Genomic DNA, 26164 nt, shown 5'->3' with positions numbered 1-26164 from the left:
TCCTGGTTCAAAGAGGGCACCTGAGACCATGCTGAGTCCATTAAACCAGCAGTGGTGGAGAGCGGGGGATGCTGGTTTGGGCCCAGAGCACCGATTTTTCGCGTTTTCATACAGACCTCCCAGTGGGAGCACTTGCCCCATTGCTTCCCTTAATCAAAACTGGCCTAGCTATTCACAGGCTTTGATGCTTCCATATATATTGTAGAATAATTCACGGATTTTTAAAAATATTCCTGATGGGAATTGGATTGTAGTTTCATGTAATTTTTCAAATCATTTCAGAAAAATATCTGTGTTTTTAGGATGTTAGTTCTTATATCCATGGATCAGTTTAACCCCATAACCAGGAATATAGTATTTTTGTCTCCTTACGTCTTCTCATAGAGTTTTGAACTTTTCTCCATAAAAGTTTTGCAAAGTTATTTTGAGGCGAGACAGTATGTAAATGGTTTCGTGTTTTCTATTTTACTTTCCAGTTGGTAAATACGGGTGTAGGGGGAAAAGTTGGTTCCGCATTTGGCGAGCTTTCTTACCGCCTCTAATATTTTATCTGTTGGTTCCATTGGATTTTTCTATGAAGTTATCTCATTATCTGCAAATCATGGCGGGTTTATTTCTGTGTGCTTTGGAGCAAATACTCACCTGCTCTAACAAGGAGACCCATCACAAAAGTAGCTTAAATAACAAATGTGTTTCTTTTTTTTCCTCTTTCCCATAATGTTTCCCCAAGTGTGGAGTACAGGTATCTCGTGATCTCTCAGGGGCCGGCTTCCTTCTAGGCGTTTCTCTGTCATCCCAGGGCCTTGCTGTCATCTGCAGGGCTGAGCCCGGGCTGCCAGGAATTGCAGACTGTGGGGAGGGGACGAAGGAGAGGAGAGCCAGCCCTGCTGACATGGGGAAGGAAGGGCACATCTCCCCACTCCGCCCTGCAGGGACCTCCTCTGGTTTTCACTGCGATGGCCCCAGCACCCAAGACAGTGTCTGGTATTTAATAGGTGTCCAAAAATAATATTTGTAGAAAGAAATTCTTGGAAGAACAAATAGCAGAGGTATCAAAAGTAATTTGCAGGGGTGTCTAGGTGAGACAAACTTTTCGTAACAATTGCTAAGAAATTGTTCTCTCCCTCGATCCCTGGACATCCACCTTCAAGTTGGATGAGACACCCTCAAAAGTCATAAAACCCTGGTTTCTTAAGGCTGCACCTCAAGGAGAAACCAAGATACTAACCAGTGCAGGTTCGTCTTGTGTTCCCTGGTCTCCTCTCTCTCCAGCTGCAAGTTTTTTTGAAAATTCGAAACCCACAGAGCTTCTGAACGAACCACCCACCGGCCTCACCCAGAAAGCTCTCCCCACTTTCCAAGAATTAAATATTTATTAGGTTTATTTTAATCAGGAATACATATGTGATTTAGCAAAGTGTAATGCTTCCCACTTAGAAATCCCTCCGCCTACTCCCCAAATGTTCCAACCATGTCAGTCACAACAGAAAACAATACAGAAGACGCTGTACACACAGGAGTTCACCAGGTCACCCTGCCTTATGGCGCAAGTCGGTGTCCCCAGAGTTACATTCCTTTCCCATACATTGGCTGGCTCTATAGAAACAGCCTTTGGGGAATGTTGAGGAAACCACAAGTGTCTTCTTGGATAAACACACTGGAATCTGATGATACAGAAAATCATGTAAGCGCGTGTGCACACACCACCAGCGCAGTGATCTCAGATGGACAGAATGTATATATACTGGACAGACAAACCTTTCCTGTTGGCAGCGCCCCTCCTCCCCCGAATCCCTTTGCAACTGGGAAAATGGGTCATGGCGACATCTGCAGCCCCCTTCCTAACAGGATCTGGAGATAAAGGCTTCTCCTGCTCTAGAACTTTGCTATGTTTTCTCTCTCATCTCTTAAAATTATGTTTGACAGAATTAAGCCACTCCAATTCCCATCTTTTCTGGAGCTGAGCATTTTTATTCACGTGGCTGCCGGACTTTTTTTAGAATAAGAAATTGGATGCATTATTCCTTTAGAACTTATCAGTTTCCTTTTTTCAAAAAATCCAACCATTCTCACTTATCCAGTCCAACCAACCCTTCCACTGTTTAAAGATCCAGCTGAAACATGAGCTCCTGGGTCACCCTTACCTGACCCCACTCCCACCCAAAGCTGTGAGCTGATTTCTCCTTTACAGCCCCCTTTCACAATATTTGTTTATACACTTTTCTCCCTGTCTACACTGCTGGGGCCTCTCTCTCTCTCTCTTTCTCTCTCTCTCTATACACACACACACACACACACACACACACACACACACACACGTATACATATTTTTGACCTGACACCTTACACAGAACTTAACACAGTGCCGCTTCTGGCAGTCACTATCATGAATGAGTAATTGACGCATTAATATAGACAAGAATCTCAGCATCCCAGAGCAGCTCTTTCTGTGCTGTGAAGCCGTGGTTGGAGACCTCATGAAATCTTGCGCGGAGCCAGGCCTGCCCTCGTGCTTCCCCCATCAGCAGCCACCCCCTCTCCCATCACTCGTGGTCTCAGCAGAAGTAGGGAGGCCATCTGACTTCTGCACACGTACCTTTGGAACGAGTAGCCCAGGATCTCCCCATTCAGGGCGCGTAAGGAAGGTTAGCATTTAGTGTCACTGAACTCCCTTAAAAAGAGAGGGAGATGTATCCCAGAGGTCTCTTTGCAGATCGATTACAAAAGTTCAATGCAGGAGATCAATTTGCAAACCCAGACTTTCTGCCAGGCCACAGTTTCTGGCTCATCTTCTTCTCAGGCTTTTCTCATTCAGAAGTTTTCTTCAGTGACCTCAGAGTGAGCCCACCTGGGTGGCGTGTTGGAGAGCGGTCCTTGGTTGGGCACGTTCCTGTGAGAGAGCGTCTTTGTCTTTCCCACAGATGCGGCGTGCACATGCACACACGCAGGGCTCTCCTGAACCCTCGCCCGAAGATGCCAGGAGTCCACATTTTGCAATGTGTCTGATCAGATGCCAGAGGGGTTCCCTTTGTCATGACGCAGATAGAGAAGATGAGAGTTCAATTCTCCATGTGGCTTCTCTTGGCTTCTGGAAGATGTGGGGTTCCCCAGGGACCAGGAAACCGTGCCTCTCTGCAAGATCCCAGGTGACAGTTTGAACCTCTGTTATTTTGGGCAAACACCACGGGGTCTGTTCTCGGGCTAGTCTTCAAAGTATGGCGTCGACGAGAAGAAAGAGCTCTTTCTTTTGCTTCCACTGTACATCAAAGAGACGCTTTTCTTCTTTCGATCGAAGGAGGTGCTGTCATCCCCGGTCAGGGACAGGTAGGAGGCGATGCTTTCCCGAAGGCCGTAGCTGAAAAGGGACTCGTCCACACTGAGTGGGTTCTCAGCCCCCTCCGGGTCATCTTGCCGTCTGTGAGTGGGCAGCACGTGGACAGAGAAAGGGGCAAAAGAGAGGGACATAGTGAGATGGAGGACAAAAGAATGAGAAAAGGAAGAAAAACAAATGAAGAGCCTGGTTAATATATATCTAACATTCTAATTCTGCTTCTTGCATTTGCGGCTGTGTAATCTTGGAGAAATCACTCAACCTCTCTGAACTGCCATTTCCTTGGATGGCTAAAACTTCCAACTATAAATTTTAATGAATAGTTCTTCATGATATTTACAAGGAAGATCTGTTTTATTCATTTCCCAGGCAATTCTGATGACTGATTTTCTTTGAATTTGCCAATGGGATGTCTGGATCGGTGTTTAATTAATAAGATAACCCCAACTACAGAGATAATCCCAACTACAGATACCCCTAAAAATGCAATAGCTGACAATCAAATAGAACAAATAAGGGAAGATTATTTTTTTTTCCCTTAAAAAAATGAAGTCGCCTTAGGATTTTGCTTGTATGTTTACCTTCATGATTAAGTTTACAGTAATATTAAATTTGTACAAGATTGATTTGTGTGTTATTCTCTAGGGTACTAACAATTAGAAAAAAGCAAGATGGTATCATTCAGCTAGAAAATATTCGGCTAACACCAAAGGAGGGCTCGATAAATGTTTGCACAACTGCGGGGACTGAGGCCATGGCGGGGAGATGCTAGGGCCATGCCACCCGGGGCGTGAGGCCTGAGGCTGGGGACAGTGGGATTCCTGGGGTCTGCATCTGCTCAGAGCGAGGGTTTAGCAGGGCCAGCGGTAACTGGCCATGGTGTTCACGTGCCAGGCTCACGTGCTGGTTTGGGGCTTACACGTTCGTTCATGGAGGACACACACACACACGCAGACACACACCTGGACACCCTCTTCCAGTCGAAGGTCTTCTGGCGCAAGGTGACGGGTGCGTCGGGGGCCCTCGCTGCTGGGGCAGCCGTGGTCTGAGTGAGGCAGGGCGTGGTCAGCACACAGCAGAGGCCGTCGGCCACCTCTGAGGAGGGAAGCAGAGAACCAGTCGGTGACTGTGGGTTGCCCCGGCCAGTGTGGGGTGCGGGGCCTTGGATATTCACAAGGGGGCTGGAGGCTGAGATCTGAGAGGGGCTGGGAGTCACGTGCCCAGCTGTTGAAGAAATATTAACGTGTCCTGGGTACACACTGTGCTTAGCTTGACACAAGTAAAGAGAAGAGTTTAGGATCCAGAATCCACCAAACTTGGGTTCGAGTTTCAGCTCCGCCCAGATAGTGAATCACCTTGACCCTCTCTGAACCTGTTTCCTCAATTGTTGGATGAGGGGACTGAGCTACCGAGAGAGAACAGCTGGCAGAGCACTCGCACGAGGGCCCAGACTCAGGGGTTTCACACCCAGGCGCAGGGCCATCAGCTTCAGGTGAGCCTCCTGTGTGCACGGCGGTGGGGGAGATGCGCGCGACGTGGCTTCTCCCACGGCACGCAGAAAGGGTTCAGCACGGCATGGGTGGGGCTAGTGCATCTTTAGGAAGAAAGGGAGATGAAACAAGGGAAGAAGACAGACAGGAAGGGAGAGAGAGAGGAGGGAGGGAGGAAGGAAGGAAGGAAAGGAAGGAAGGAAAAGAAGGAAGGAAGGGAGGAAGATGGAGAGAGAAGGAGGGAATGAGGTAGAGAGAGGGAGGGAGGGGAAGAAGCAAAGACAGAACAAAAAGGATAAAAGACACAGAAATAGGAGGAGAAAAAAGATAAAAGGCAAATGGAGAAAATGGACGAAGAAAAAAAGGAAGAAACGTCTCTCTTCTCTACCCTAGATACAAAGAGGATGAAAATTAAATAAATCCTTTCCTTTTACCCCTCTGCTAGTAGGACATAGCTGAGTTTCCATGGTCCCCCATCTTTCCAGGAGCTTTAAGATAGAGAGCCTCCATCTCTTCGAAGCCTTCCCATAGCCCACGACATCATGAGAAAGACTCAAGCCTGCTGGGCTCAGATGTTCTTCCAGATGGAGGAGATTCTGTGTGGCCCTATTGAGGTTGAAGAGCCCAGTGGGTCTCATGTCCTGGGGGAGATGAGGTAGCCGAGTATGTGAGCTGCCACTGGCCTCTCAGGACAACGCCACTCCAGCCCCGAGCACATAAGTCACCAGGGTTTAGGAAGCTCATCGCCCCTACGGCAGGCTTCACCTCCCAGCTTATTGATGCAGCTCTTGGGGTGTCCTTGCCAAAGAACAAAAGGTAATAGTAGCTGAAGAAGCAAGCCCAGGCTGCAGAGGGTGGCAGTCAATAATGCTTCATCTCCACGTGATTTTCACCGTGAACTCAAATGTCCACCCACACTGGCTCACACTGAGAAATGTGAGATTGGACCCTGAGGTTACAGGGAGCTTAACTGGATGTGAATCTGAAATAATTACCTGTCACGGGTTGGAAATTGAAACGCCCTCCCAGATTAGGAGGCAAAGGAGACTGAGTCAGACACAAAGACAAAAGAAACCAGCAGCAGTAGATAGCACAGGCGGGGGAACGTCCTTCCTTAGCAAGGTTAACACTTAGGGTGAGAAATACATTTTGGCAAAGAAGAAGAGGACTAACACTTCTGAGCACGTAGGCTGAGCCTGGTGCTGAGCGAGTGTGGCATGTGTCAGCTCAGGGGACTCCGAGCTACTCTGGGCCGTCAGTACCGTTACACCCGTTTGGGGAATGAAGAAACCAAGGCCCCTGGGGTCAAGATCACAGCCAGTTCACAGGCATTATTTTTTTTGGTCCTAACAATAATCCTATGAGGCATTTTAATCCCCATTTTATAGATGCAGAAACTGAGGCCCTGAGATATTAAATAATTTGCCCAAGAGCACAGGATAATAAATATAAGTAACTCATAAAACAAAATTGTCTGTTCATGTCGCTTAGCGCACATCTTCTCTGATTCTGCGCCTTTAGGAAGAACCTGGTGGGACGTAAATTGGCCACATTATTCCCACCTTGAGGTCCTGAAGGCACCGGAAGCCTTTCAGGCCTCCAGACCCTTTTCAGTCATTCGCAGAGGTGACTGCTGCCTGCGATCCCTGTGCTGATGCGATGGCCAGGGGCGCATATTTGGAAGGCGCTGCTTCTGTGCTGGCGTGAGATCCTCGGGCGTCTGCGGCCTGGGAGCCGTGTGGACCTCCTGGTCCATAAAAACCTTTGCTGGGCCAGCATCCTTTTCATGTTTGCTTTCGTCTATGCAAAACTTATGGTCGCCACACCTCTCAGATGATTCTTATTAAAAGCCAAATACCACAACCAAATTTGACTCATGATCAGTAAAAGCTGACTGTTTCCAGGACTCCCTTCCTCTTTCATTTTTAGCTAAGCTGCTAGGTGTTTGGGTATCATGGGAGAAATATTTGTTATCATTTATTTTGCGTCCGCCATGTGCCAGGCTGTGATGATCGTGTTACGTTCACCTTCGTGTTCAATAATCATGACAACCACCTGCAGGGGGTGCTGCTCTCACCCACCTTCCATGAATGGGGATCCGGGGCTCTGAGAGGTGAAGGTCTTCGCCCACGGTCTCACGGAGCCCGTACAGGAGCCTGGGCCTTGGTCTCCCTAGCGGCCATTCCTCCTTCCAGACCTGCACTTCTCCCAGGTCAGGTGTGACAACCCAGCCCCGTGGACTCCTCCTTTCACCTTGAAATGCCCTTCAAGATCCCACATCCTAAAGAACCCAGGGCGTGGGATCAGACATCCTGAACCCAGAAGGGGGAAGTTGCTTACAAAGTGAAAGCAGCTTCTGTCTTCCTCCCTTTCACAAGGCAGAAGCAGGGAGGAGGGAGGCCTCCTGGCCGGGGAATAGTGGCTCACGTAGCAGGAGCCCACGTTTGCGTGCCCGGCGCTCTCGTCAGCACTTTCCGCGCTCTAACTCGGTGAACCTCACAGCATCCGCGCGGTAGGAACAGTTAGCACCTGCATTACCTGGAGAAATGTGGGCACAAAGGTGAACCGCCAGCCCAAGGTTGCCCAGATCTGGGATATGAACACAAGAAGGTTCCAGAGCCAGCTCTTAGAAATGCAGCCACCTTTTTACTATTTCTCCCTTTTCCATAGGGTAAAACTCTAACTCCTGACATGGCATTCAGGCCTTTCCCAATCTAACGTGAAGGTCCTCTTCCAACTCTGCACACTATATCATCGCCTCCATCAAACCCCACTCTGCTTCCTCCATCCTGGAGGATACGCCCCATCCTGGTCAGCATGGAACATTTGGACCTCTCTCCTGGGCCCAGGGAGGACATATGGATGAACAAAGTATAATCCCTGGTGTCTAAGAGCTTGTTGGGAAACACAGACTAGTACACAGTTAACTAGGTCACTGGGCAGGACGCCCAGAGTTCTAGGGAGAAAAACACCTGACATGCTAGGAGAGCAGAGAAAACAGACCATTAGTTTTCTGACTCTTAGGGCTTCATCAAGGAGGCGGCTTCCTGTTGGCCTTGAAGGTTGATGAGGATTTTGACATGCAGAAAAGGGGAAATGAGTGGCATTTCAGAACAAAGCCCCAGAGGCCCAAGCGTACAATCCACTTAAGGAAGTGCAGACTGTCTGTGGTTGTGAATGTGGGGACATCCTAATTCGTTTCACTTACAGGTAGAGAGGGGGTGAAGTTGAGGTTGGCTGCATCTTACTTACTTAGGCAGCCTTCACATTCAGTCTGTTTTAGCCTGGAACTTACAGTCTGAATTAAAAAGAAAAGAGCATATGAAGAAGCCAGGATGGGCAAGAGAGCAAAGTAAACCACCTGGCATATCTTGGTGACCCGTGTGCAGCCTAGAGTGAGTGCCCAGGGTAGGGGCAGTTAGCAAAGAGGGGCGTCATGTATCAGTCCCAATGGAGTGTTTCTTACCAGAATAGTGGTTCACCAGGTCCTCCAGGCACTGGAAGGTGAGCCTCGGGGAAATGTAATACCAGTTGTTCGGCAGACGGAAGATGCGGTAATGCTTCACCTGCCGGTGCCTAACCGAGAGCGAGTAAAAACCTGCAGGAAGTGGAGGACGAGTCAGTGGCATTCCATGTGTCCCCACCCAAGGGCCGCCAGCTAAGGAGCCCACCACCGCTGAGGCAGAGAGACCTTCTCGGCCTTGTGATATGATGGTGGTACCCAGACACACGCTTTTGTGTTTCGAGCAACGGCTGCTCAAACCCTGTCTGCTTGATTGTAGCTCACTCTTTAGAGACCCCGGGAGCGTGGTATTTGAGCAGCGCAGTTGCATTAACCTTATTGCAATGCAGGTGTTCAAATGCAAGGGCTAAGTCTTTGCTTTGCGAGTTACCATTCTAGGGTCTTCCACTTCCTTTTGTGGGTCCTTAGACCAAATGAAATGACTAGAGTTGGGTTGCACCCTGTACATCCCGGATCTGCGGTCATTCTCGAGTCTTTCCCAAGTTCACGCTCCAAGATATTTGTGCTGTCATTTTCCTCCATCACACAGTTGAGGGGCCCTTACAGTTATGCCCCCTTTTCCTGGTCCCTTCTGCCTCTGACTTATGCTTCTCAGAAATTCAGGAACTGTGGCAGTTAAGACATTTTTCTGAGTATTCCTAAGCGACATGAAATGTGTTTTGTCTCCTTCAGCACCATGAGAGTAATGACCCAAGATGGGTTAATCAGAGTAGAACTTTGGGTGAGCACCTGCCACTACCTCTCTTAGCCTCGATTTCCCCAAATGGAAAGTGAGAGAATTGAGCTTAGGTCATGTTGAAGGGTCCTTCCTGCTCTGTCTTCTGGGGTTCGAGGAGTGAAAAGGCTGGCGAAGCAGTGAGATGGAGGGGCACTTGTACTTGCTGAGTTTTTGCTGCATGTGCTGGGCTGGGGGTTGAGCTATTTCATAGCAACGTCTGTGATGATTCTCAGAAAGACTCTGGGAGGTATTGTTCTCAAACACTACATAGATGGAGAAACTGAGGCTCGAGCGCTGCGTGCAATAGCCTGAGGCACACAGCTTGGAAGTGGCAGCCCCGGGGTGGGGCCTTTGTCCTCCCAGAGCAGGCCTCCTACCATTCTGCTGGCCATCCCTCGCTCTGTCCCAGGCCCGCCCTCTGAGTCAGTTCAGCATGTGTCTTCCGGTAATGTCAGCAGGGACTTGAAGGATGGTGAGTAGGTCAAGGGTAGCAGGTGGAAACTTATGAGAACTTTGCATACCCAAGGGAGCAGGGCCTGGGCCCCCCACCTGGGCCCCAGCTCGGCTGCAGCTCGGCCTGATTATTTTTAGATCAGCTCTGGCAACTCACATTGGGTCCGTCCCCCGCCGCCCCCCGGCCGTGCCTGAGTCTGGGTCTCCTGCCTCGGGAGATCCCTGGGACCTGCACAAGAAGTTTAGCCTTTGCTTCGCTCTTGCTCTTACCCAGCATATTCAGGTTTCTGAGAGAAAAGTTGTTCCTGGATTTTTTTAAATATTTTAATCACGTATATATGGTCCCTGCTTCCCCAAAGGAAAGCTGATGCTCATTTCGGTGAAGGGCTCCATCCAGCACCAGGTAGCTCTGGTGCTTAATAAGTGCACGGGCAATAGTCTCAGATACCACATTTTCTCTTCTTTGATAGCGAACGTGCAAGAAGCAGGCTAAGAACTTGAAAATATTTTCTATATTTAAGAAGTTAATATCAATTCTCAGTTAGCCTGAGTAAGCCCAGGCTATTAATGTTTTGCTTCTGCGAGTTTAAGTGTATACGCCATTCCAGACACCTGCCAAGTATTTTCCTATTATTAATCCCATGCTATAAAGAAGGGGACTTGGGCTTAGAGAGAAGAGGTGACTTCTTAGTCATTCACGCAGGCCAAACTAGAGGTCGGGACCCTTGCTTCGAACCATGACAAAGCCCGGCTCTTTCTTTTTCACTGAATTCCTTAGTGCGTAGGATGTATGAAATTAAAACAATGAAGGCCCTGGTGAATCTGCTGGTCCCCATTCTCTGAGCTGCCTGATCTCACTGTAGGGCACAGCCAGGGCTACGAACGAAGGTCTGCTGGGTAGTAAGAACACAACAGGTGTGCCAGGCCTGCCGTGGGTCAGAGCCTGTGCCAGCGACGCCCCCCTCCCAGGTCACTGCCCCCGGCTTGGGTGCTGGCCGCACTGATGGCGTGTGGACCGCTGGGAGCTCACCGCGCCGGACGGGTTTGCGTGCCTCGTGGGAGGAGGGAACCTGAACCAGGTAGTGGGTGCGTCAGCGCGGAGCAAAGCCTGCTTGTCTGACGCACGTACGGAAGGATGCATTGGAGGCTGCTCACCTCTCTTGGTCTCACTCTCCCGGATCATGAAGGAGCCGATCTTCGTGTCTGGCAGCTGCAGTAGCTCCTCAGCTTTGTCTCTGCCCAGCCCTTCAAACAGCCAGCTGGGGAGAAGAAAGACAGCCATGGGCGTCCTGAATATACCCCCCCCCACCCCAAGAAAGGCAGGAGGCAGGCAGAAGTGAGCCAGGTCCAGCTAATATAAAACCCTCTGTTGGGATTGAAAAGATAAAAGAGCAAGGCAATCAACGGTTCATTCATTCATTCATTCATTTAACCTTTCAAATAAAATTCCCAAGTACACACTGCAAGCCAGGTGTTACATTGGATAGTGAGGACACAGAGATGCACGAAGCATCTTTCTTACCCTGTTTCTCAAATGCCAGCTGCACTGTGCCCGTTCCGTATTATATGAAAGCATCCTAAAACATGATAAGGGACCTATTTGGTAGTTTATTTAATGTCTATGTCCCTGATAATCTGACTACCCGGCTTCTCCATCCATGGGGGCAGGGACCGTGTCTGTCGTTTGAGGTTTTGCCTTTGTGTCCAGGTTATCAAGCTTGGTATATATCTGTGAGTGAATGAATGAATGAACATGAGAAAGGAAGGAAAGAAGGAAGGGAGGGAGGGAGGAAGGAAGGAAGGAAGGAAGGAAGGGGGAGGGAGAGAGGGAGGAAGGGAGGAAAGAAGAAAGAAAAAAATGGTGGTGCCTAATTTCGCCACCTGATGCCCCACCTTGCATTCATTCTATTTCCTCCTTGTCTTCTCTTTTCAACATATTTTAAACTCAGTTGTCATTGCATGATGCATTTCCATATGTTTCTTGCTTTTTTTTCACTTAACAATTGAAAAAAGCAGTTGTAATACTGTAGTCCAGCTTTCCAATGTAATGTTCACCTTCCAGAGGAGAGTGGGCACTTTGAATACGCTTTAGAAAGCAGCTCGGGACACAAAGGAATCTGTGTTCTAAGGGGAAGGGCCCTTCTCATTTTGCAGACCAGGCTGGGCCAGATCTCAGCATGGAAGGAAATGCTGTTAGCAGCTGGCTGGTGTGTACTCGGAAGCAATTGTACATCCTTTTTTAACTGACTCTGTTTCAGTGAACGTGCCCCGGCTTTCAATCACATGTCTGGATGAGTGCGTGCTGTGACCAGTATTAACACTCTGCTGTTTCTCACTCTTTAACATTCCCTGTGGCATGAAAGCGGGCCATTGACGGGGCTGGCTGAGGGCTCCTGAAGCACCGTGTGTGAGAAGACACGCAGGCATAACGTCCCATACCGTTTATTTATGAACTGGTCTCCAAGAAAGATTTTGTTACTAAGATCATGATGACTCCATATTCGGCCAAATATTTCAACTATTCCCTTAGGTCTCCATAGTATATGGCATATTAATTATTTCAGCGTACATGACATTCATCCTTTCAAGTCCTTACATGAAGTTCCACTTATAAATATGAAGACAATAAAACAATGACAGTAACAACAGCCACGCATGAATACTAATTATCGGCCACATACCATATTAAGCACTTGAAATCTAATCCTCATATCAACCCCCTAAGACAGGTAGTATTATCTCTCTTTCACCGATGAGGATACTGAGGGTCAGAGTGATTAAGTAATTTATCCAAGTTACCCACGTTGCAACTGATAGAGCTAGAATTGAGATGCATTTTTCGAATTCCATAACCACTATGCTGCATCACCTCTCTTCCTGTTACATATTTTAAGAACATTTATTGCATCTGCTAGATTAGAAGTGCTATAGTGTCAGGATTACATCTTATTCATCAGGGTTCCTCACTCCCTGCTCCTGCCAGCGTTCAGCACCACATCTTCAACATGAAGGTATCCATGCATGATTGCTAAGTGAATGGATGGATCAATGACACACAGCTGATGAGAAGAGTTCCATGACTCACTTCTCTTTCAGAACATAACTCTCATAGTAGCTACTGCCCCACCTCCACTCAGCTTCGTCATCCTAAGCACAGAGACAGTTTTGGGTGTTCATCATCAAAATCAGTAACACTGCCATGAAGTGCACTGAATTCTATGCTTCAAATATTCAGGCAGTTTGCTCTGCTTCCCCAGGTGAGCAGGTGGCGTGCAGAGTCCTTCTCTGACTGTAAGGAAGTTATTTCTGGATCCCTCAAATGCAAAGTAGAGCTCCCTTCTCCCTACCTATATGCCAAGGTCTGGCCTTGGTAGCTCGACAGATGAGGAGACTGTGGCTCAAGGAGGTTAAGGAAGTTTTCCGAGGCCCCACCAAGGAAGCAGGGCTGAGACACACCTGTCCTGGCCTGGGTGTGCTGGCCACCAGGGCCACCCGTCATGTCACAACTGCAGGGGAAAGCAACGTCCTTGCTTTCTCATCTGCTGTGCCCGATTATTTAAAGGGTCTCCTTTCCTGCTTGACTTCTCCATTTGTCAGGTTGGGTACGTAAGCATTTTTGTCAGAGCCTGTTCTCTGTGTTCTGGATATGATTTGGTAAGAATGTAGCTAATACGTATTGAGTGCTGATGGTAATGCCAGGCATGGTTTCAAGAAATCTCCATGTATTAGCCTATCTCATTTTCCTAACAACCCTAGACTTTGGTCCCATTACTATATGTTATTATTCCTTTCATTCTATACTATGATCTCTATTTGATGCGTGAGGAAAGGAAACTGATGCTTACAATGTTGAACGACGTGCCCACTGTCACACAGCCCATAAGTGACAGAGGCGGGTTTGAACTTAGACTGGCTTTTGGCTGCTGCATCCTGTGATCACAGTGTCTGAATCCTGATTGCTACAGGAACACCGCATTAGAGCTGCAAGGTCCATCATTTGTCTTAATATTGAGGAAATCGAGTCTCAGGGGAAGGTTAGCCCAAGGTCGCACCATTCCTTAGGGACTGAGCTGAGCGTAGAAGTGACCCTCTCGAACCAATACCTTCCTTTCCACTGTCCCAGGCTGGGATCTCTCTATGCAGATGTCTGAGTCACTTGCATAAAGATCATGCTTTATTGATGCTATTTTGGAAATGTACTCACCCATGGTAAACTCTGGCCACACATATTCCAGGAATGTAGCTCTCTCGACCAGTGCTAAGGGAAATGGCTTTCCACCAGCCCCCTTCACTAGAAGGACAAGAACAAATAGAAAAGAGCGAATAGGGGAGTGGCAAAGTGAATGAACGAATGAAGAGAGTAATCAGATTTAACCTGGGATACATTGGGATGTTCCTTTTTTAAGGTCTGTCAATGGCCATGTTAACTGGAATTTCTCCCTATGAAAATTTAGTTTTTAAGTGTATCCCCCCCCCAAACAGGAAATCTTCCCACAAGTTGGCAATAGCCACCTTTCAGGGGTCAGCAGATGGTGTTTCCAGCTGATCTTCCACAGTTGGAGGCTTTTTAAAAATAAATGTTTGCTGTGCTGAAATAGACCCTGAGATTCAACCAAGATAGTTTCACATGTCTACATCAATGAGGATCTAAATAAAAGGCTCTCAGAGCCCCTATTCCTTTTATAGCCTATTTCAAATCATGGAGAGACAACAGGCTAGAAGGCAATACCTTTCTGTTTATCATCAGAAGTTTTTTTCGGACCTCTGTGTCCTCTTCCTGAGTCTGCACTAATATATAATATCAACCCTGCCTGTGTCGGGGAGATGAGGCCAACATGAGAAGCAGACGTTGGATCATCAAGGGCCTCAAAAGCCAAGTTAAGGAATTAAATTTTATCCATCAGGCAATGGGGAGCCACTGAAGGCTTTAGAGTACTGGCAGCACTAAGGAGGGTTAAGCATTAAGGCCTGCTGTATGGGCCAAATTTCTCACCTCACAACAGGGCCAGGGCCCATGTGGAATTGGACAGCTATAGCTAAAATCTAATGATTCCCACCAAAATCGAGTTCTTCTTTTGGGGGCTTTGTCAAAGTTTTGGAAAGCTCACTCACTCAGAAATCACACGCAGTTTCTCCCCACGGCGGAATATCGGGGGGCTGATGTCAGGAGACGGGTAGTCACTCAGCACAGCCAGGAAGTCGCTGTCCACTCCTGGGGAGACAAAGGCAAAGGGGATGTAGAGGCAGAGGGAAGACCTTCCTGGGGACTTTTCAGCTAAAGACACTTGATTATTTTGAAATAGCAATTTTCAGCTGGTCCTCCTCTCTTCAGGGATGGTGAGGCAGGATGCTTGAAGGAACCCAGAGGGTCAGGTGACCTACTCTCATGATCAAGCCTGCCCTGGCCCTGACGTTCCCATCTGAGAAATGGGGATCCAGAGGTCCTTGAGCTGAGGTCACAAGATCTGACTCCATGGTCTGCCCCTGTGTCTACTGATCCATATAATCTTGGGCAAGTCCTGGAATGCCTCCTAGCCTTGACTTTCCCATCTTTAAAATGGGGCTAATAATACCTCTTTCCAGGATTTTTTTTTATGAGATACGATGAAAGTATGTAGCATCATCCATGAATGATGAGATGTTGTGAAAACGTCCCATCTTATTACCATCACCTCAGGTACCCTCCTTGGGGTTTGTGGGCCCCATGTCTGCAACGTATCAGGGTCGGGATGTCGGGCTTAGGCTCTGTGAGTTCTGAGGACCCACCAGGGTCAGGAGGTATTAACTCTGAAGCTCAACAAAGCCCTTCTTCCTTGTAGAATGTAAGGTACCGTGTCGGGAATCTACTTAATAGGGACGTTTGCTGGGGAGGGGAGGTGAAAGAAAAATTAAGTACTCATCATACATATGTTGAAAGTAATTCTGGTAAAGTTTTGAAAAGGAAAGCATGCTCTCTCGTTCATTCTGGTTCAGGTGACTACAGCTTACTGTAGACTAGAGATAAAGAGATAGCATGGGAGTTCACGTTTTGACACTAAACAAAGCCTTGTTTCACAGCCTTAGTGATTTGCCGTAATTCGGATCCCTTAGCTGCAGGGGAATATCGGGGTATGTCTTTGGGGAAATAGCATATCCTACAAATTGGCAGATTCAGTCATTGTTTGCTGTGCTGTTGCGTTGATCAGTCTGTCTGCTGGCTGGGCATCTGAACTCAAAATTCTGGGTAACATACCATTTATTCATTCATTTGCCAATTATTTATTGAGCACCTACTGTGGGCCAAGCATGGTGAACAAAGCAAGCCAAGTCTCCCTGCTGTCACAGAACTCACATTCTAGAGAGTGCACCAATAATGGGGGGAGGGGTCATTCCCCGCCCCCTTCACCCCAAGAAAATCTGGAGAAATCCCAGCCAGCACCTGGGCACCTCAGGCTTGGTGGCCACTTTCTAGGATCCAGATACCCTCATGCTGGGACCTCTAGCCCCTGCCCCTTAGAGCCCATATGTCCTATAGTCTCCAACTCACATCTCCCCTATCAGACTAAGTCGAAAGAGAACTTAAGTACGAGGATGAATAAGAATAAATGAGAAACGAGTGATCTCCATGGAAGAGCGCACTCAGACGGATTGTTCACTTGGGGAAACTGAGTCACAGACAGTGAGATGGAAATCAAAAGTGATTCACGGTGGCCACAGTCAGTGAAAGCGGGGAGGGCTCACGAGAAGGAGTGGAGTCGCCGGGGAAGGGCTGACCAGTGAGGCCTCTGACCTTCCCTGAGCCTGTGGGGAGGCCTCTCCACACTCTGCTTTGCTATAAAAAGAGTTCTTCCCTTGTGTAGCTCCGGCCCAGTCCAATAAGTAGAGGTGGCACTGCAGTTGGGCTTGAAGCCCGGAGTCCTGAGTTTTAATAAGGGATGGATCCAGACTTGGTGGGACACGAAGCCTATGCACATTTGGAGGTCCTCTTTAAGAAAAAGAGCACGAAATTGCAGATACGGTGTTAGGTAAGGGCCCTAGGAAGGTGCTGGGCAGTGAGTGGGGCCTGGTACATAGGGTTTGTCCAGCTGCCCGGTAAATCGGCCCCGGTTCTGAGGCTGATTTGCCACTCTGAGTGTGGACACATTTTCCCCTCTGGGGTGTGGGTTAGTCTGGGAAATGAGGGGTTGGAAAATGCCTTCATGATGGAAATCTGTCCTTCGTGGACTAATTGCTCCCAAATATGAAAGGACCACTTAGTAACATGGCCTCCACTGCCTCCGAAGCGGTGAGATAGGCCATTGTGTTTTTCTCAGCCGGCCAGGTTCCCCCATCCTCAGAGCCTGTGAGCAGTCTGTTCCCTCTGCCTGGACTACACTCTGCTGTCCCCTCTCTCGTCCCTCCCACCTCTGTCAACTCAGAGGTCACCCCCAGAGGGGAGGCTAGCCTGATGCTTGGGAGAGGCCCAGCCCTCCTCTTGTACCCCCTCTTGGGCCCTGGGCTTTTCCCTAGAGGCAATTAGCCAGGGTTGTATGTGTTTTTGCATTTGTGTGGCTATTGGGGAATGGCTGTGAACCTCTAGCCAGGGCTGTATGTGTTTTTGCATCTGTGTGGCTATCGGGGAATGGCTGTGAACCTCTAGCCAGGGCTGTATGTGTTTCTGCATCTGTGTGGCTATCGGGGAATGGCTGTGAACCTCTAGCCAGGGTTGTATGTGTTTTTGCATCTGTGTGGCTATCGGGGAATGGCTGTGAACCTCTAGCCAGGGTTGTATGTGTTTTTGCATCTGTGTGGCTATCGGGGAATGGCTGTGAACCTCAGGAGGGTCTGGCCGGGGCCCCTAGCCCAGCACCAGTCCCGTCCCACCCAGGATGCCCAAGGCAGGTTTACCAAATGAAAACGTGAAGAGGTCCCCGTGCTACTAGGCCTTTGGAAAGTGCTACTGGGCTAAGGTTTTAAAGGGTCCAGGAGAAGGGAACCTGATCTGCAGCAGGCAGCATGGGGTGGGGAGGGCATCACAGAACCAGCCCCTTCTGAAAAACGAGTGTGGAAATGAGAGGCACAGCATTTATCTGTGCCGATAATGGAAACTTGAAACACGTTGTGTGTCTACAAGAGCGGCTGGGCCTTTGATCTCTGATTCAAGAGTAAGGCTGTGAAACAGAACAACCGTCTTTTCATATTGCTAAAAACAGAAACAAAAACAAAATCCCGTTATAAAAAAATTGTTTCAATCGGGGAAAATAGGCTTAAGGGTCTGGAGAGTTTCAATTTCACAATAAGAGTTGAGTTTCCTGTGGAATTTTCGTAATAATGATGTTTTTTTATAGTTATGACACTTAAACACTGCTGAGAAAATCTTGCATTGGAGCTTCCGCTTCAAGGTTATGGCCTTTGCGTGGTCCTTTGCCAGGGATTTCAGGTCCACCCCTATCACCTTTTTCCCCAGCGTTGGAAAAACAGAAGGCATAGAAAGTTCAGTTTGTACTTTTGTGGGAAGGGCGGCCATTCTAAGCAAGGTCGGGGGCCAGGATCCCAGCTAAGTCTTCCCTGAGCTTTGGTCCCTATGGTGAAATAAACGGAAGATAGGAAATTTAAGTTTGCTCATAAAGTTCAAACACATTATTATGGACTTCTGGAGCCCCTGGCTTTGTGGAGAGCAGAGCATTTGAATTAAGTCAGACATATGAGTGATACAGGGCAGCGGAGCTCAGAGGAAGCAGATGGGATTATTGCAGACTCAAGATAAGGAAACAGATTAAATGAAGAATAGTGTGCAGGGCAGACAAAAGAGAAATCCAGGGAGAATTTTCAGGAGAGAGAACCGGCTTTGAAATAAATCAGGCCTGGCTTAAATTCCACCTCCTCAACTTAATTGTTCTGCAAGTTGGAGAAACATTTATTTTTAACTAATCTGAGCTTGATTTCTTCATGTATAAAACTGGGAAATATCAAAATGGGCTTCATCTGATTGGGTTAGGATTCATGAGGAACTGTCTGTATAGAGCCTGCCTCAATCAGTGGCAGCTGGTGTCATGTTTATGGCACCGGGTGGGGTTATCATGCCGTAATCCAAGGCCAGTCTCAGCCAGTAGTGTTCTAAATTTTGAAAAGCCTCTAGTCCCATAAATTTGAAAATATTCTTATCTTCTAAAAACAAACTCCATTTGCTGAGAACAGAAGATGAAATTCAAGAGACCAAATATTGGTGATAGCTCAACTCAGAAATGAGTCAGACTGAACACTGCACAAAAGTGTAAAATAGGAAATGGATCCAAAAAAGGAAGGAGACTGAGGCAGAACTTACTAGCCACAAATATTACTTGGTCAAAAGAGGACAGGCCCTTTTTTGCATTATTATTCCTTAGAGTAGTATAATCATTTCTTTTAAAATGCTGAAAATCTTTTAGTAGATCCCATTTATAACCATCTTGCAAAAGCAGCCATTCTTTACTTCCTTTGCTCCAATACAATGCTGCAGAACATATATTCTTATTTAAAGGGTGAAGAAACCAAGGCTTGGGGGAGTGTTAGGAAAATGTCTGGGGGAGAGCAGGAGGGTTTCCAAGCTCATGGTCAGGTGCCTAAGCCACTCAGGCCTTTTTGAGACGTAGTTATCAGGCTCTTCCCAGTTGATCTTGACCCCTGACAGGCTGGGACAAAGGCTGATGTAAGGGAGGCTTCAGAGCTGGCACAAGGAGCTCAGTGCCGCTGGCAGGAGAGGAGTAACCAACCCAGTGAGCTCAGCTTCTGCTTTTGCATTTCCTTGAGTCATGCTCAAACTCATGGCCTCGGGAGGGGTCAAAGCAGACCTTACTTTTAGTATCTTTTACTGGAAATACACCCCCCACCCCCCAAACACACACCGAAACAATAAGACAGGGCTAGGCAGACTGGCCTGATAGAAGGTCTACTGAGATCTCTTGGTCACCACGAACCACTTGTACCTGTGGGTCCTGTGTTAAGGGCTGGAACGTGAGACCCAGTGGCCCAGAAATCTCTTGGCTTCTCCATTGCTCAGATGGGACAGAGTGGGACTGAGCAGACCCTGAGGTTCTCAAATGGTACAGCCAGGTGGAGAGTCTTGCCAAGAACACACAACCAGTAAGTTGAGGGCCTCGTTTTGGAGCCAGGTAACCTATCAGCAAAGGAGGCAGACTCTGTTCTTGATGACCTGCTCTTCTCCTGGTCACAACTGAGTACCACCTACACTACCGCTTACTTAATAGCGTTTCTCTTCATGTTAATTCAGTTTAAAAAAGCCTTTAGTCCCCTTCTAAGCAATGTGAAATCGGGGGTTTGATGGACTAATCATAATTTGCATGGTATCCTTTAAGTGTACGAACGTTGTACATTCAATATAAAAGTTGAATGATCATGTTGCACCTAAAGCCATCGTATGTACCAGCAGTGGGGTAAGTGAGACCGGGGGGGAAACCTGCATCTAGTCAAAGATCTGACGCGGGTTCCCGTCTGTGTCCCTCACAAGGGCACTTGAGTGTCTGTGTCATTAAATCTGGTGACCACGCTCTCTCTCACTCCAGAAAACACGTGTGCTTCTTGCAAGTCCGTCCCCTCCAGGAACGTGATGCGTGGGTGAAGAGGGGGGACTAGATGCCGGCCACTGACTTCAAATCCCAGCCGTATGGCCTTGGGCAAGTAACCCTGCTCGTCCCTCAGTTTCCTCAACTGCCAAGTTGAAATGATAATAGGGATCACCCCCTGCACTCTGTGAGAATCCAGAGTCGATGTGTCTAAAGCACGTGGCATCATGGCTGGCACATCTAAGCACCAAGTAACTCGAATTATCCTCATGTTACCAGTGAGGACAGAGAGACACTAGGGAGACAGTTGGCTTCTCTCTCTCTCTCTCTTTCTCTCTCTCTCCTTGTGTGCTGGTGTAGGGGTAGCTCTGTGGTCTGCAAGTTTTAGGGGGCTTAAGATGCACCAGGGGGCTTGTACGAAATCAGGCGTGCTGCTCCCTCCCGCCACCCTTGGATTCCCACAAGCAGGTCTAGGGTGGGGCTCAGGAATCTGCAGTTTTGATGATTACCCAGGGGATCGAGGCAGGTGGTCTGAGCACCACTCGCTGAGAAGTGTTCTGCTGTCTCTGAGGCTCCCTGCCCCCTCTTCCTCCCCCAGAGCCCCACCCGCCCCTCTTTCCACCCACCCTGGCAGCACCCTTGATGCTATGTAAATGCACAGTTTAGCATTATTTCCATCCTTGCATAGAAAGGGGTCTGAGCAGCGTCTGGGTTTGTGTTACCACCTCTGCCAGTGAGATCTCACTTCAGGCCAGGGCAATAAGAAGATAAGGAACGGGGAGAGGAAAAGATCACAGCAATGTGACTGAATGCTGTTTTTAAGGTGGAAATATGCTATTTCCCTACTCCTCGGGAGTTCCCTGGGTCTCATTCAACTTTGTACCGCCTATGTCGGGCCCAAAACAGGAGTCTGAACCATGTGTAGAATTTGCAGAGAAAATGAGCTATTTGGGATGATTTGGAAACAAGTCACGGAATCCCCAATTCTATCACTTTAAAACTTTTTTGGGGGGAAGGCCATTTAGACACAGCCGAGTGCAATCAGAGAGCCCCAAATGGAGTTAAATAAAAAAAGTTCTTCTACCCACGTGTATCAGGCGGCTGCTTTGTGTTGCCATTACTGCTGTGGAGGGATTGCTCTGATCTCCATTTGAGAGCCTCCCTCGTGGGAGGCTGTGTGACTTACCTGTGGTCAGGTAGCTCCCAGGGGACAATACAAGAAGCCCAACAAGGTCATCTGACTTTGAGACCTGCCCTATTTCCATCAAGCCCTGCTACCTCTCTGGGTTTTGTGATGTTTGTTCGTCTCTGGGAACTAGACTAATCAGGAATGTTCTGGAAAGCTTAGTTTAGGAGAAAACCGAGGGGCAAACCCATATTCCAAAGCATTCACAGTCCTGCTCAGGGCACTTTTTTGTCTAGAAATCCACAGGTTGACCTCCTGCCGATCCCTATGCGGGGCCTGGGGCCTCAGGCCCACCACTCAGGCTAACGTCAGAGGAAGCACTAATTGTTCGTTGGCCCAAAGCAATCCACTCCCACATGACCTCCTAGGCAATTGAGACCAATCAAATGAGTAAGCAGGAGTGTTACCTGAGAGGTGGTTGTTCCATGAAAACCCACATTCTTTACATCATTTGAATCGAGACTAATTAATGTAGCATCAACTGTACCACCTGTCCCTTATTCGATTAGGTGTCAGAGAAAAGAGGAAATCAAGTTAGGACTGATCGCAAAGGAAACTTTTCAGGGGCGGGGGATGGAAAAGCCACCACCCGCCAGCGCTTGATGTGGTTGCCTGGATCACAAATTGGGTACGACCTGGGGAATTCTCCGAACCAGGGGGCGGAGGGTCGGGGAGACCCCTCTCCCTCCTCTCTAGAGGTGACCTCCCGGCCACACGGTGGAAAAAGAGAAACTTATTTCATGCCGATTTGCATTGAAAAAATAAAGGCAAATGGGCAAGTCCTTGGAGGCCCGTGTTTTCATGGGGTTTGCTCAAGCATGCCGCCCCTGTCAGCCCCGTGGGAGGGGCGACCACGCAGGATGGGCTCGTGGGCGGTGCCTCCCCTGCCACGGAGCCGGCGCCCTGGGCCTGGCAGTGTCGGTTCTCTAGAAGTGGCCGTGACCAGAGGAGGAGACTAAGACTTGAGCTGGTTTGGAGGAGGTGGGAGAAGGGGCCCAGGGCCTCTCCCATGGCGGCAGGAGAACTGCACACAGCCCTGAGCTTTGCATCGGAGGGAAAAGGTTCCCCCGCTCGCTCGGGGGCCCACGGCGCAGCTCCACCTAATCACGTGGTTCCATCTCCGGGAACATTCTTCTTGTCTTCCCCCACTTCTGTTTGGGGAGGGGTATTGAGGAGCTGGAAAGGAGGGTTGCTAGAATTGCCCCGCATTTTACTTGAGCCGGGGACAGAACAGGAAGGTCTCTGCATGGTCACTTGGGGACATCTGAGGAGTCATGAGACTGTGCATAAGTTGGGGGCCTCCACTTTGGAAAAAGTAAGAAGGCGGCTCCTTTTTGAAGGGGCCCCAGAAGTCACGGAGTGAGTGGCAGGTAGCGTCACGGCACCTGGCTCCGTCCCTGCTCCGCTCGTGTGGAGCTGTGCTCGGCACACACCATGCTGGGCGTCTGTGCGTGTGAACGTCACCCGGTTCAGTGCTGCAGGGGACATGGTGGAACCAGGTGGGGTCACCCCCATTAAGAGGGAGGCCCCAAGTGCTGTGATGTAAGGCGGGAAGCCCAAGTGTCCCAAATCCCCCATGACTCACCCTGGGGACACTGTTGGGTCACCCACCCTCCTGACCATCCCCCTCCTAACTCCTAAAGGACCCACAGGTGCACCCACAGTGTCCTGCTAGGAAATAAAGGTGAGGGTGTTGGTGGCCACCAGCACCCCTGAACCTGGAGCTCGGTGGCTTTGCTCTCAGCCTTATATGAGCTACAAGGAAATTTTAATAATTAAATTCCTATTTTTTAATTTGTATTGTTTGAGTTTCAAATTTATAATCTCTAATATCATAAATGCTTGCATTATGTTACGCGCCTAAATCATCATTGCGGATGTCCCCTCTCAGCTCTCGGGCCATCCCTGAACGAGACTCTGTAGCTTCGGGGGTCTGGCTCAGCCTGGCATCTCTGGGAAAAGCTGATTCTTGTCGTCCTCAATTAACCCATCACATTGTGCCCTCCCCCTAGAACGCCTGTCCCCTGTGATCCTACCAATGGACACAAGGATTCCTTTATTTTCAGGAAGATTTCCTAGGGCTAGTGGCTAGCTTCGTAAAGTTACACTGAAAACACTCCAGCAGAGCTCTGATAACATTATATACCCATGATAATATTATATACCCATGATAGTATCATATACTCATGATAGTATTATATACCCATCATAATATTATATCACAGCTGGCAGGCTATGGTACGAAAGAGCCTAGGTTTCAGAACCAGACCCGCCTGGGTTGGAAATCTGACTCTACCAATAGCTAATATACAAATTACATTTGCTTTGTGGGCCTCAGTTTCACCACCTATAAAATAAAAGGATCGGGGCTTCCCTGGTAGCACAGTGGTTAAGAATCTGCCTGCCAACACGGGGGACACGGGTTCGATCCCTTGTCCGGGAGGATCCCACATGCCGCGGAGCAGCTGGGCCTGTGCACCACGGCTGCCGAGCCTGTGCTCTGGAGCCTGTGAGCCACAGCTGCTGAGGCCCGTGCGCCTGGGGCCCGTGCTCCGCAACAGGAGAGGCCACAACAATGAGAAGCCCGCGCACAGCAACGAGGACCCAATGCAGCCAAAAATAAACAAATAAATTTATTTAAAAAAATAAAAAATAAAAGGATCGAACCAGCTGCTTCGAAGGTCCATCGCAAAGTGCCAGCGATTCAGCATCCTTCCAGGGCACCATTGTGGATCTTTTTTTAACATTTAATTACAAACATGTTAACACAAGCCAAGCGAGAGAGACAAGTATAAGGAAGCCCAGCGTACCCACTGCCCTGTTTTAACAGCTCTCAGCACCCGCATTGCCCCATCTTCGCCAAAGAAGCCAGACTTACCCTCTGGGCTAGGCGGAGACCTCTCGGGAGGCGCCGGGGTAGATCGCATGCTGTTTCCCATTTCTCTCTCTCCCCGGGCTGTCGAAGCCACTCGAAGCCAACGGCTCAGGGGATCCACACGGAGAGTGAGCCACGAGCCCTCTGGGTGGAGAATGACCCAGTTTAGAGTACATCCTGCATCATTTTTTCAGGCAGCTCACTTCTTGAAAGGCGGGTGTTTTTATGTGAAGATGAGATTCGTGAAAGTTGGTTACATTTGTGCAGCTCTACTTCTTTTATCAAGGGAATGACAGAGAAAAACCACAGAGAGGGAAGTTGCTAGCAAGTGCTGTCGGTGGAGAAAGCTTCTATTCCTCCGCACGGCTGACAGCAAGCAGCCGGCAGTGTTTGTGTGAGAGACTGAGTGCCTTTCAGATCCCCCCGCCCCGGCTCTCCTGAGCCCTGACCCTCAACTCCCAGGGTCCTGGCATTCGGAGCTCTTAAAACTCAGGAGTTATGTGGCTCCACAACCAAAAGGGGGTGAGAAGAGGGTACTTTCTGTTTCCACTTTCTCTCTTCTGTTGGAGTTTCTCAACATGCTCTAAGCAACGGTGACAAGTGAAAAACCCTGACAATACAGTTTGTTGGCCGCCTGCTTCCCGTGCTGCTACAGCACTTTGCCACCTGCTGTTACTTTTGATTATCATAGAATCCCTGCATCCCTAACCCCATTTTGCAGAAAGGAAAACTGAGTCTCAGAGAAGGTAAGGATTTTGCCCAAGGTCACACAGCATGTAACCGGAGAGCTGGGATTTGAATGGCTGATGCTAAGTCTCCGGTTTGTTCCATAATGTTCAAATTCTGGCTCTGCACATGCAAGCTAGGTGACCTCGGGCAAGTTCTCGACCCTTTCCTGACTGTCTCAGGGAATAATAATAAAACAACATTGGGTTGTGGCTGCAACGTTAATAGATAAAGCCTGTGAAACACTTAGAACATGACCCGGCATAAAATCCTTGTAGGTTATTGCCATTTACTGTGTGTTTTCTGATAGTCCATAGTGAGAAAAGCTTGAATTCTGGGTCTTCGTACAAGTATTTTAGAAAGGGACTTAAATGATTCCAGCATAGGCGTGTCCTCCCAGGCTGCTTGAGGCACAGAGAAGAAGGCCACATCCTTAGACAGAACTATTCCTGTCTCCTGGGGACGAAGACAGTTGGTGGGGCAGAATCCCCCAGCCGGTGTCCAGCCCACTGGGAAACTTGCATTCCACCCCGTTCTTTGTCTCCAGTTTAAGATCAATGCCTTATGAATTTGAAAGGGTCCCAAAGTCAGCTAGTCCAACCCCCAGCCTGGCCTTACATCCTTCCTTTATGCATTACAGTTTCAGATACTGGAAAGATGGGTACTCTCAGAGCAAGGCCTTTCAGAGGCTGAGGGAGGTCTGCACCACTTCCTAACTGGGGGGCGGGGATACCTGGTATATTATGAAACAAGGAAAACCAGAATGAGTGTTCTTTGAAAGTTAATCTATTTTAACTACTTACATGGACAGTTGATCACTTACAACTCAAGCTAAGAAACTGTAGTATCATTGTGCTGTTCCCAAGATAATGGCAAGACTTGCAAAAACTGTAAACTCATAATGCACTGCAGAACATGTGGCTGGAATGGGCCACATGCTCAAATGAGGAGTCCTGTCTTCTGATCCTGTTGGTCTTTGTGACTGGACACAATGGGGATAGTTTAAGGGTAAGGCCCCTCCTGATGCAAGGCCAGGGCCCTTCTTCCTCTACCTCGCCTCCCCCCCTCCCCAAATACAGCCAAGGGGATGCTTTGTCCCTGGCAGGGCCCTTCCTGCAGGCGGGGCATGTTTTAACAGCATCACCCTGGCTCCAGGGGGCAAGGACGACTTTTCTTTGTCCCTGGCCGGTCCCTGGTCTGGTGTAGGCACTCCCAGAAATGAGCTCCAAAAAAGTGCTGGGGAAACCACGCCCTGAGCCAGTGCCCGGAGGAAGGCGGCCCACGGGGTCCCACGCGGAGGACAGGGAAGGCCGCCGCCTCTGGGGCCCCGCCTGAGGCTGGT

The 26164-nt window shown here is 48.7% G+C and overlaps 2 protein-coding genes across 4 annotated transcripts in view; one reads left to right on the top strand and one right to left on the bottom strand.

Moving 5' to 3' along the window:
* TG (thyroglobulin) overlaps positions 1–26164 on the top strand; it is a 244962-nt gene that overhangs the window by 151210 nt on the left and 67588 nt on the right. The gene's annotated exons all lie outside the window — the stretch shown is intronic.
* Positions 1386–26164, bottom strand: part of SLA (Src like adaptor) — an 84882-nt gene continuing 60103 nt past the window's right edge. For 2 of the 3 annotated variants that reach the window (XM_059901663.1, XM_059901661.1), the window contains exons 2-8: positions 24100–24240; positions 14628–14727; positions 13720–13806; positions 10671–10774; positions 8288–8419; positions 4294–4426; positions 1386–3415 (exon numbers count right to left, since the gene is read on the bottom strand). In XM_059901663.1, coding sequence (XP_059757646.1) covers positions 3202–3415; positions 4294–4426; positions 8288–8419; positions 10671–10774; positions 13720–13806; positions 14628–14727; positions 24100–24160 — 831 coding nt within the window. In that variant the 5' untranslated portion in view covers positions 24161–24240 and the 3' untranslated portion in view covers positions 1386–3201. Of the gene's footprint in view, positions 3416–4293; positions 4427–8287; positions 8420–10670; positions 10775–13719; positions 13807–14627; positions 14728–24099; positions 24355–26164 lie in introns of those variants that run through there. The other variant, XM_059901664.1, reaches the window with a different exon arrangement.

The sequence above is a fragment of the Balaenoptera ricei genome, chromosome 17 (genome assembly GCF_028023285.1).
Source record: "Balaenoptera ricei isolate mBalRic1 chromosome 17, mBalRic1.hap2, whole genome shotgun sequence".
NCBI classification, from domain to species: Eukaryota; Metazoa; Chordata; class Mammalia; order Artiodactyla; family Balaenopteridae; genus Balaenoptera; species Balaenoptera ricei.
This window is presented reverse-complemented; position numbering and strand designations above follow the sequence as displayed.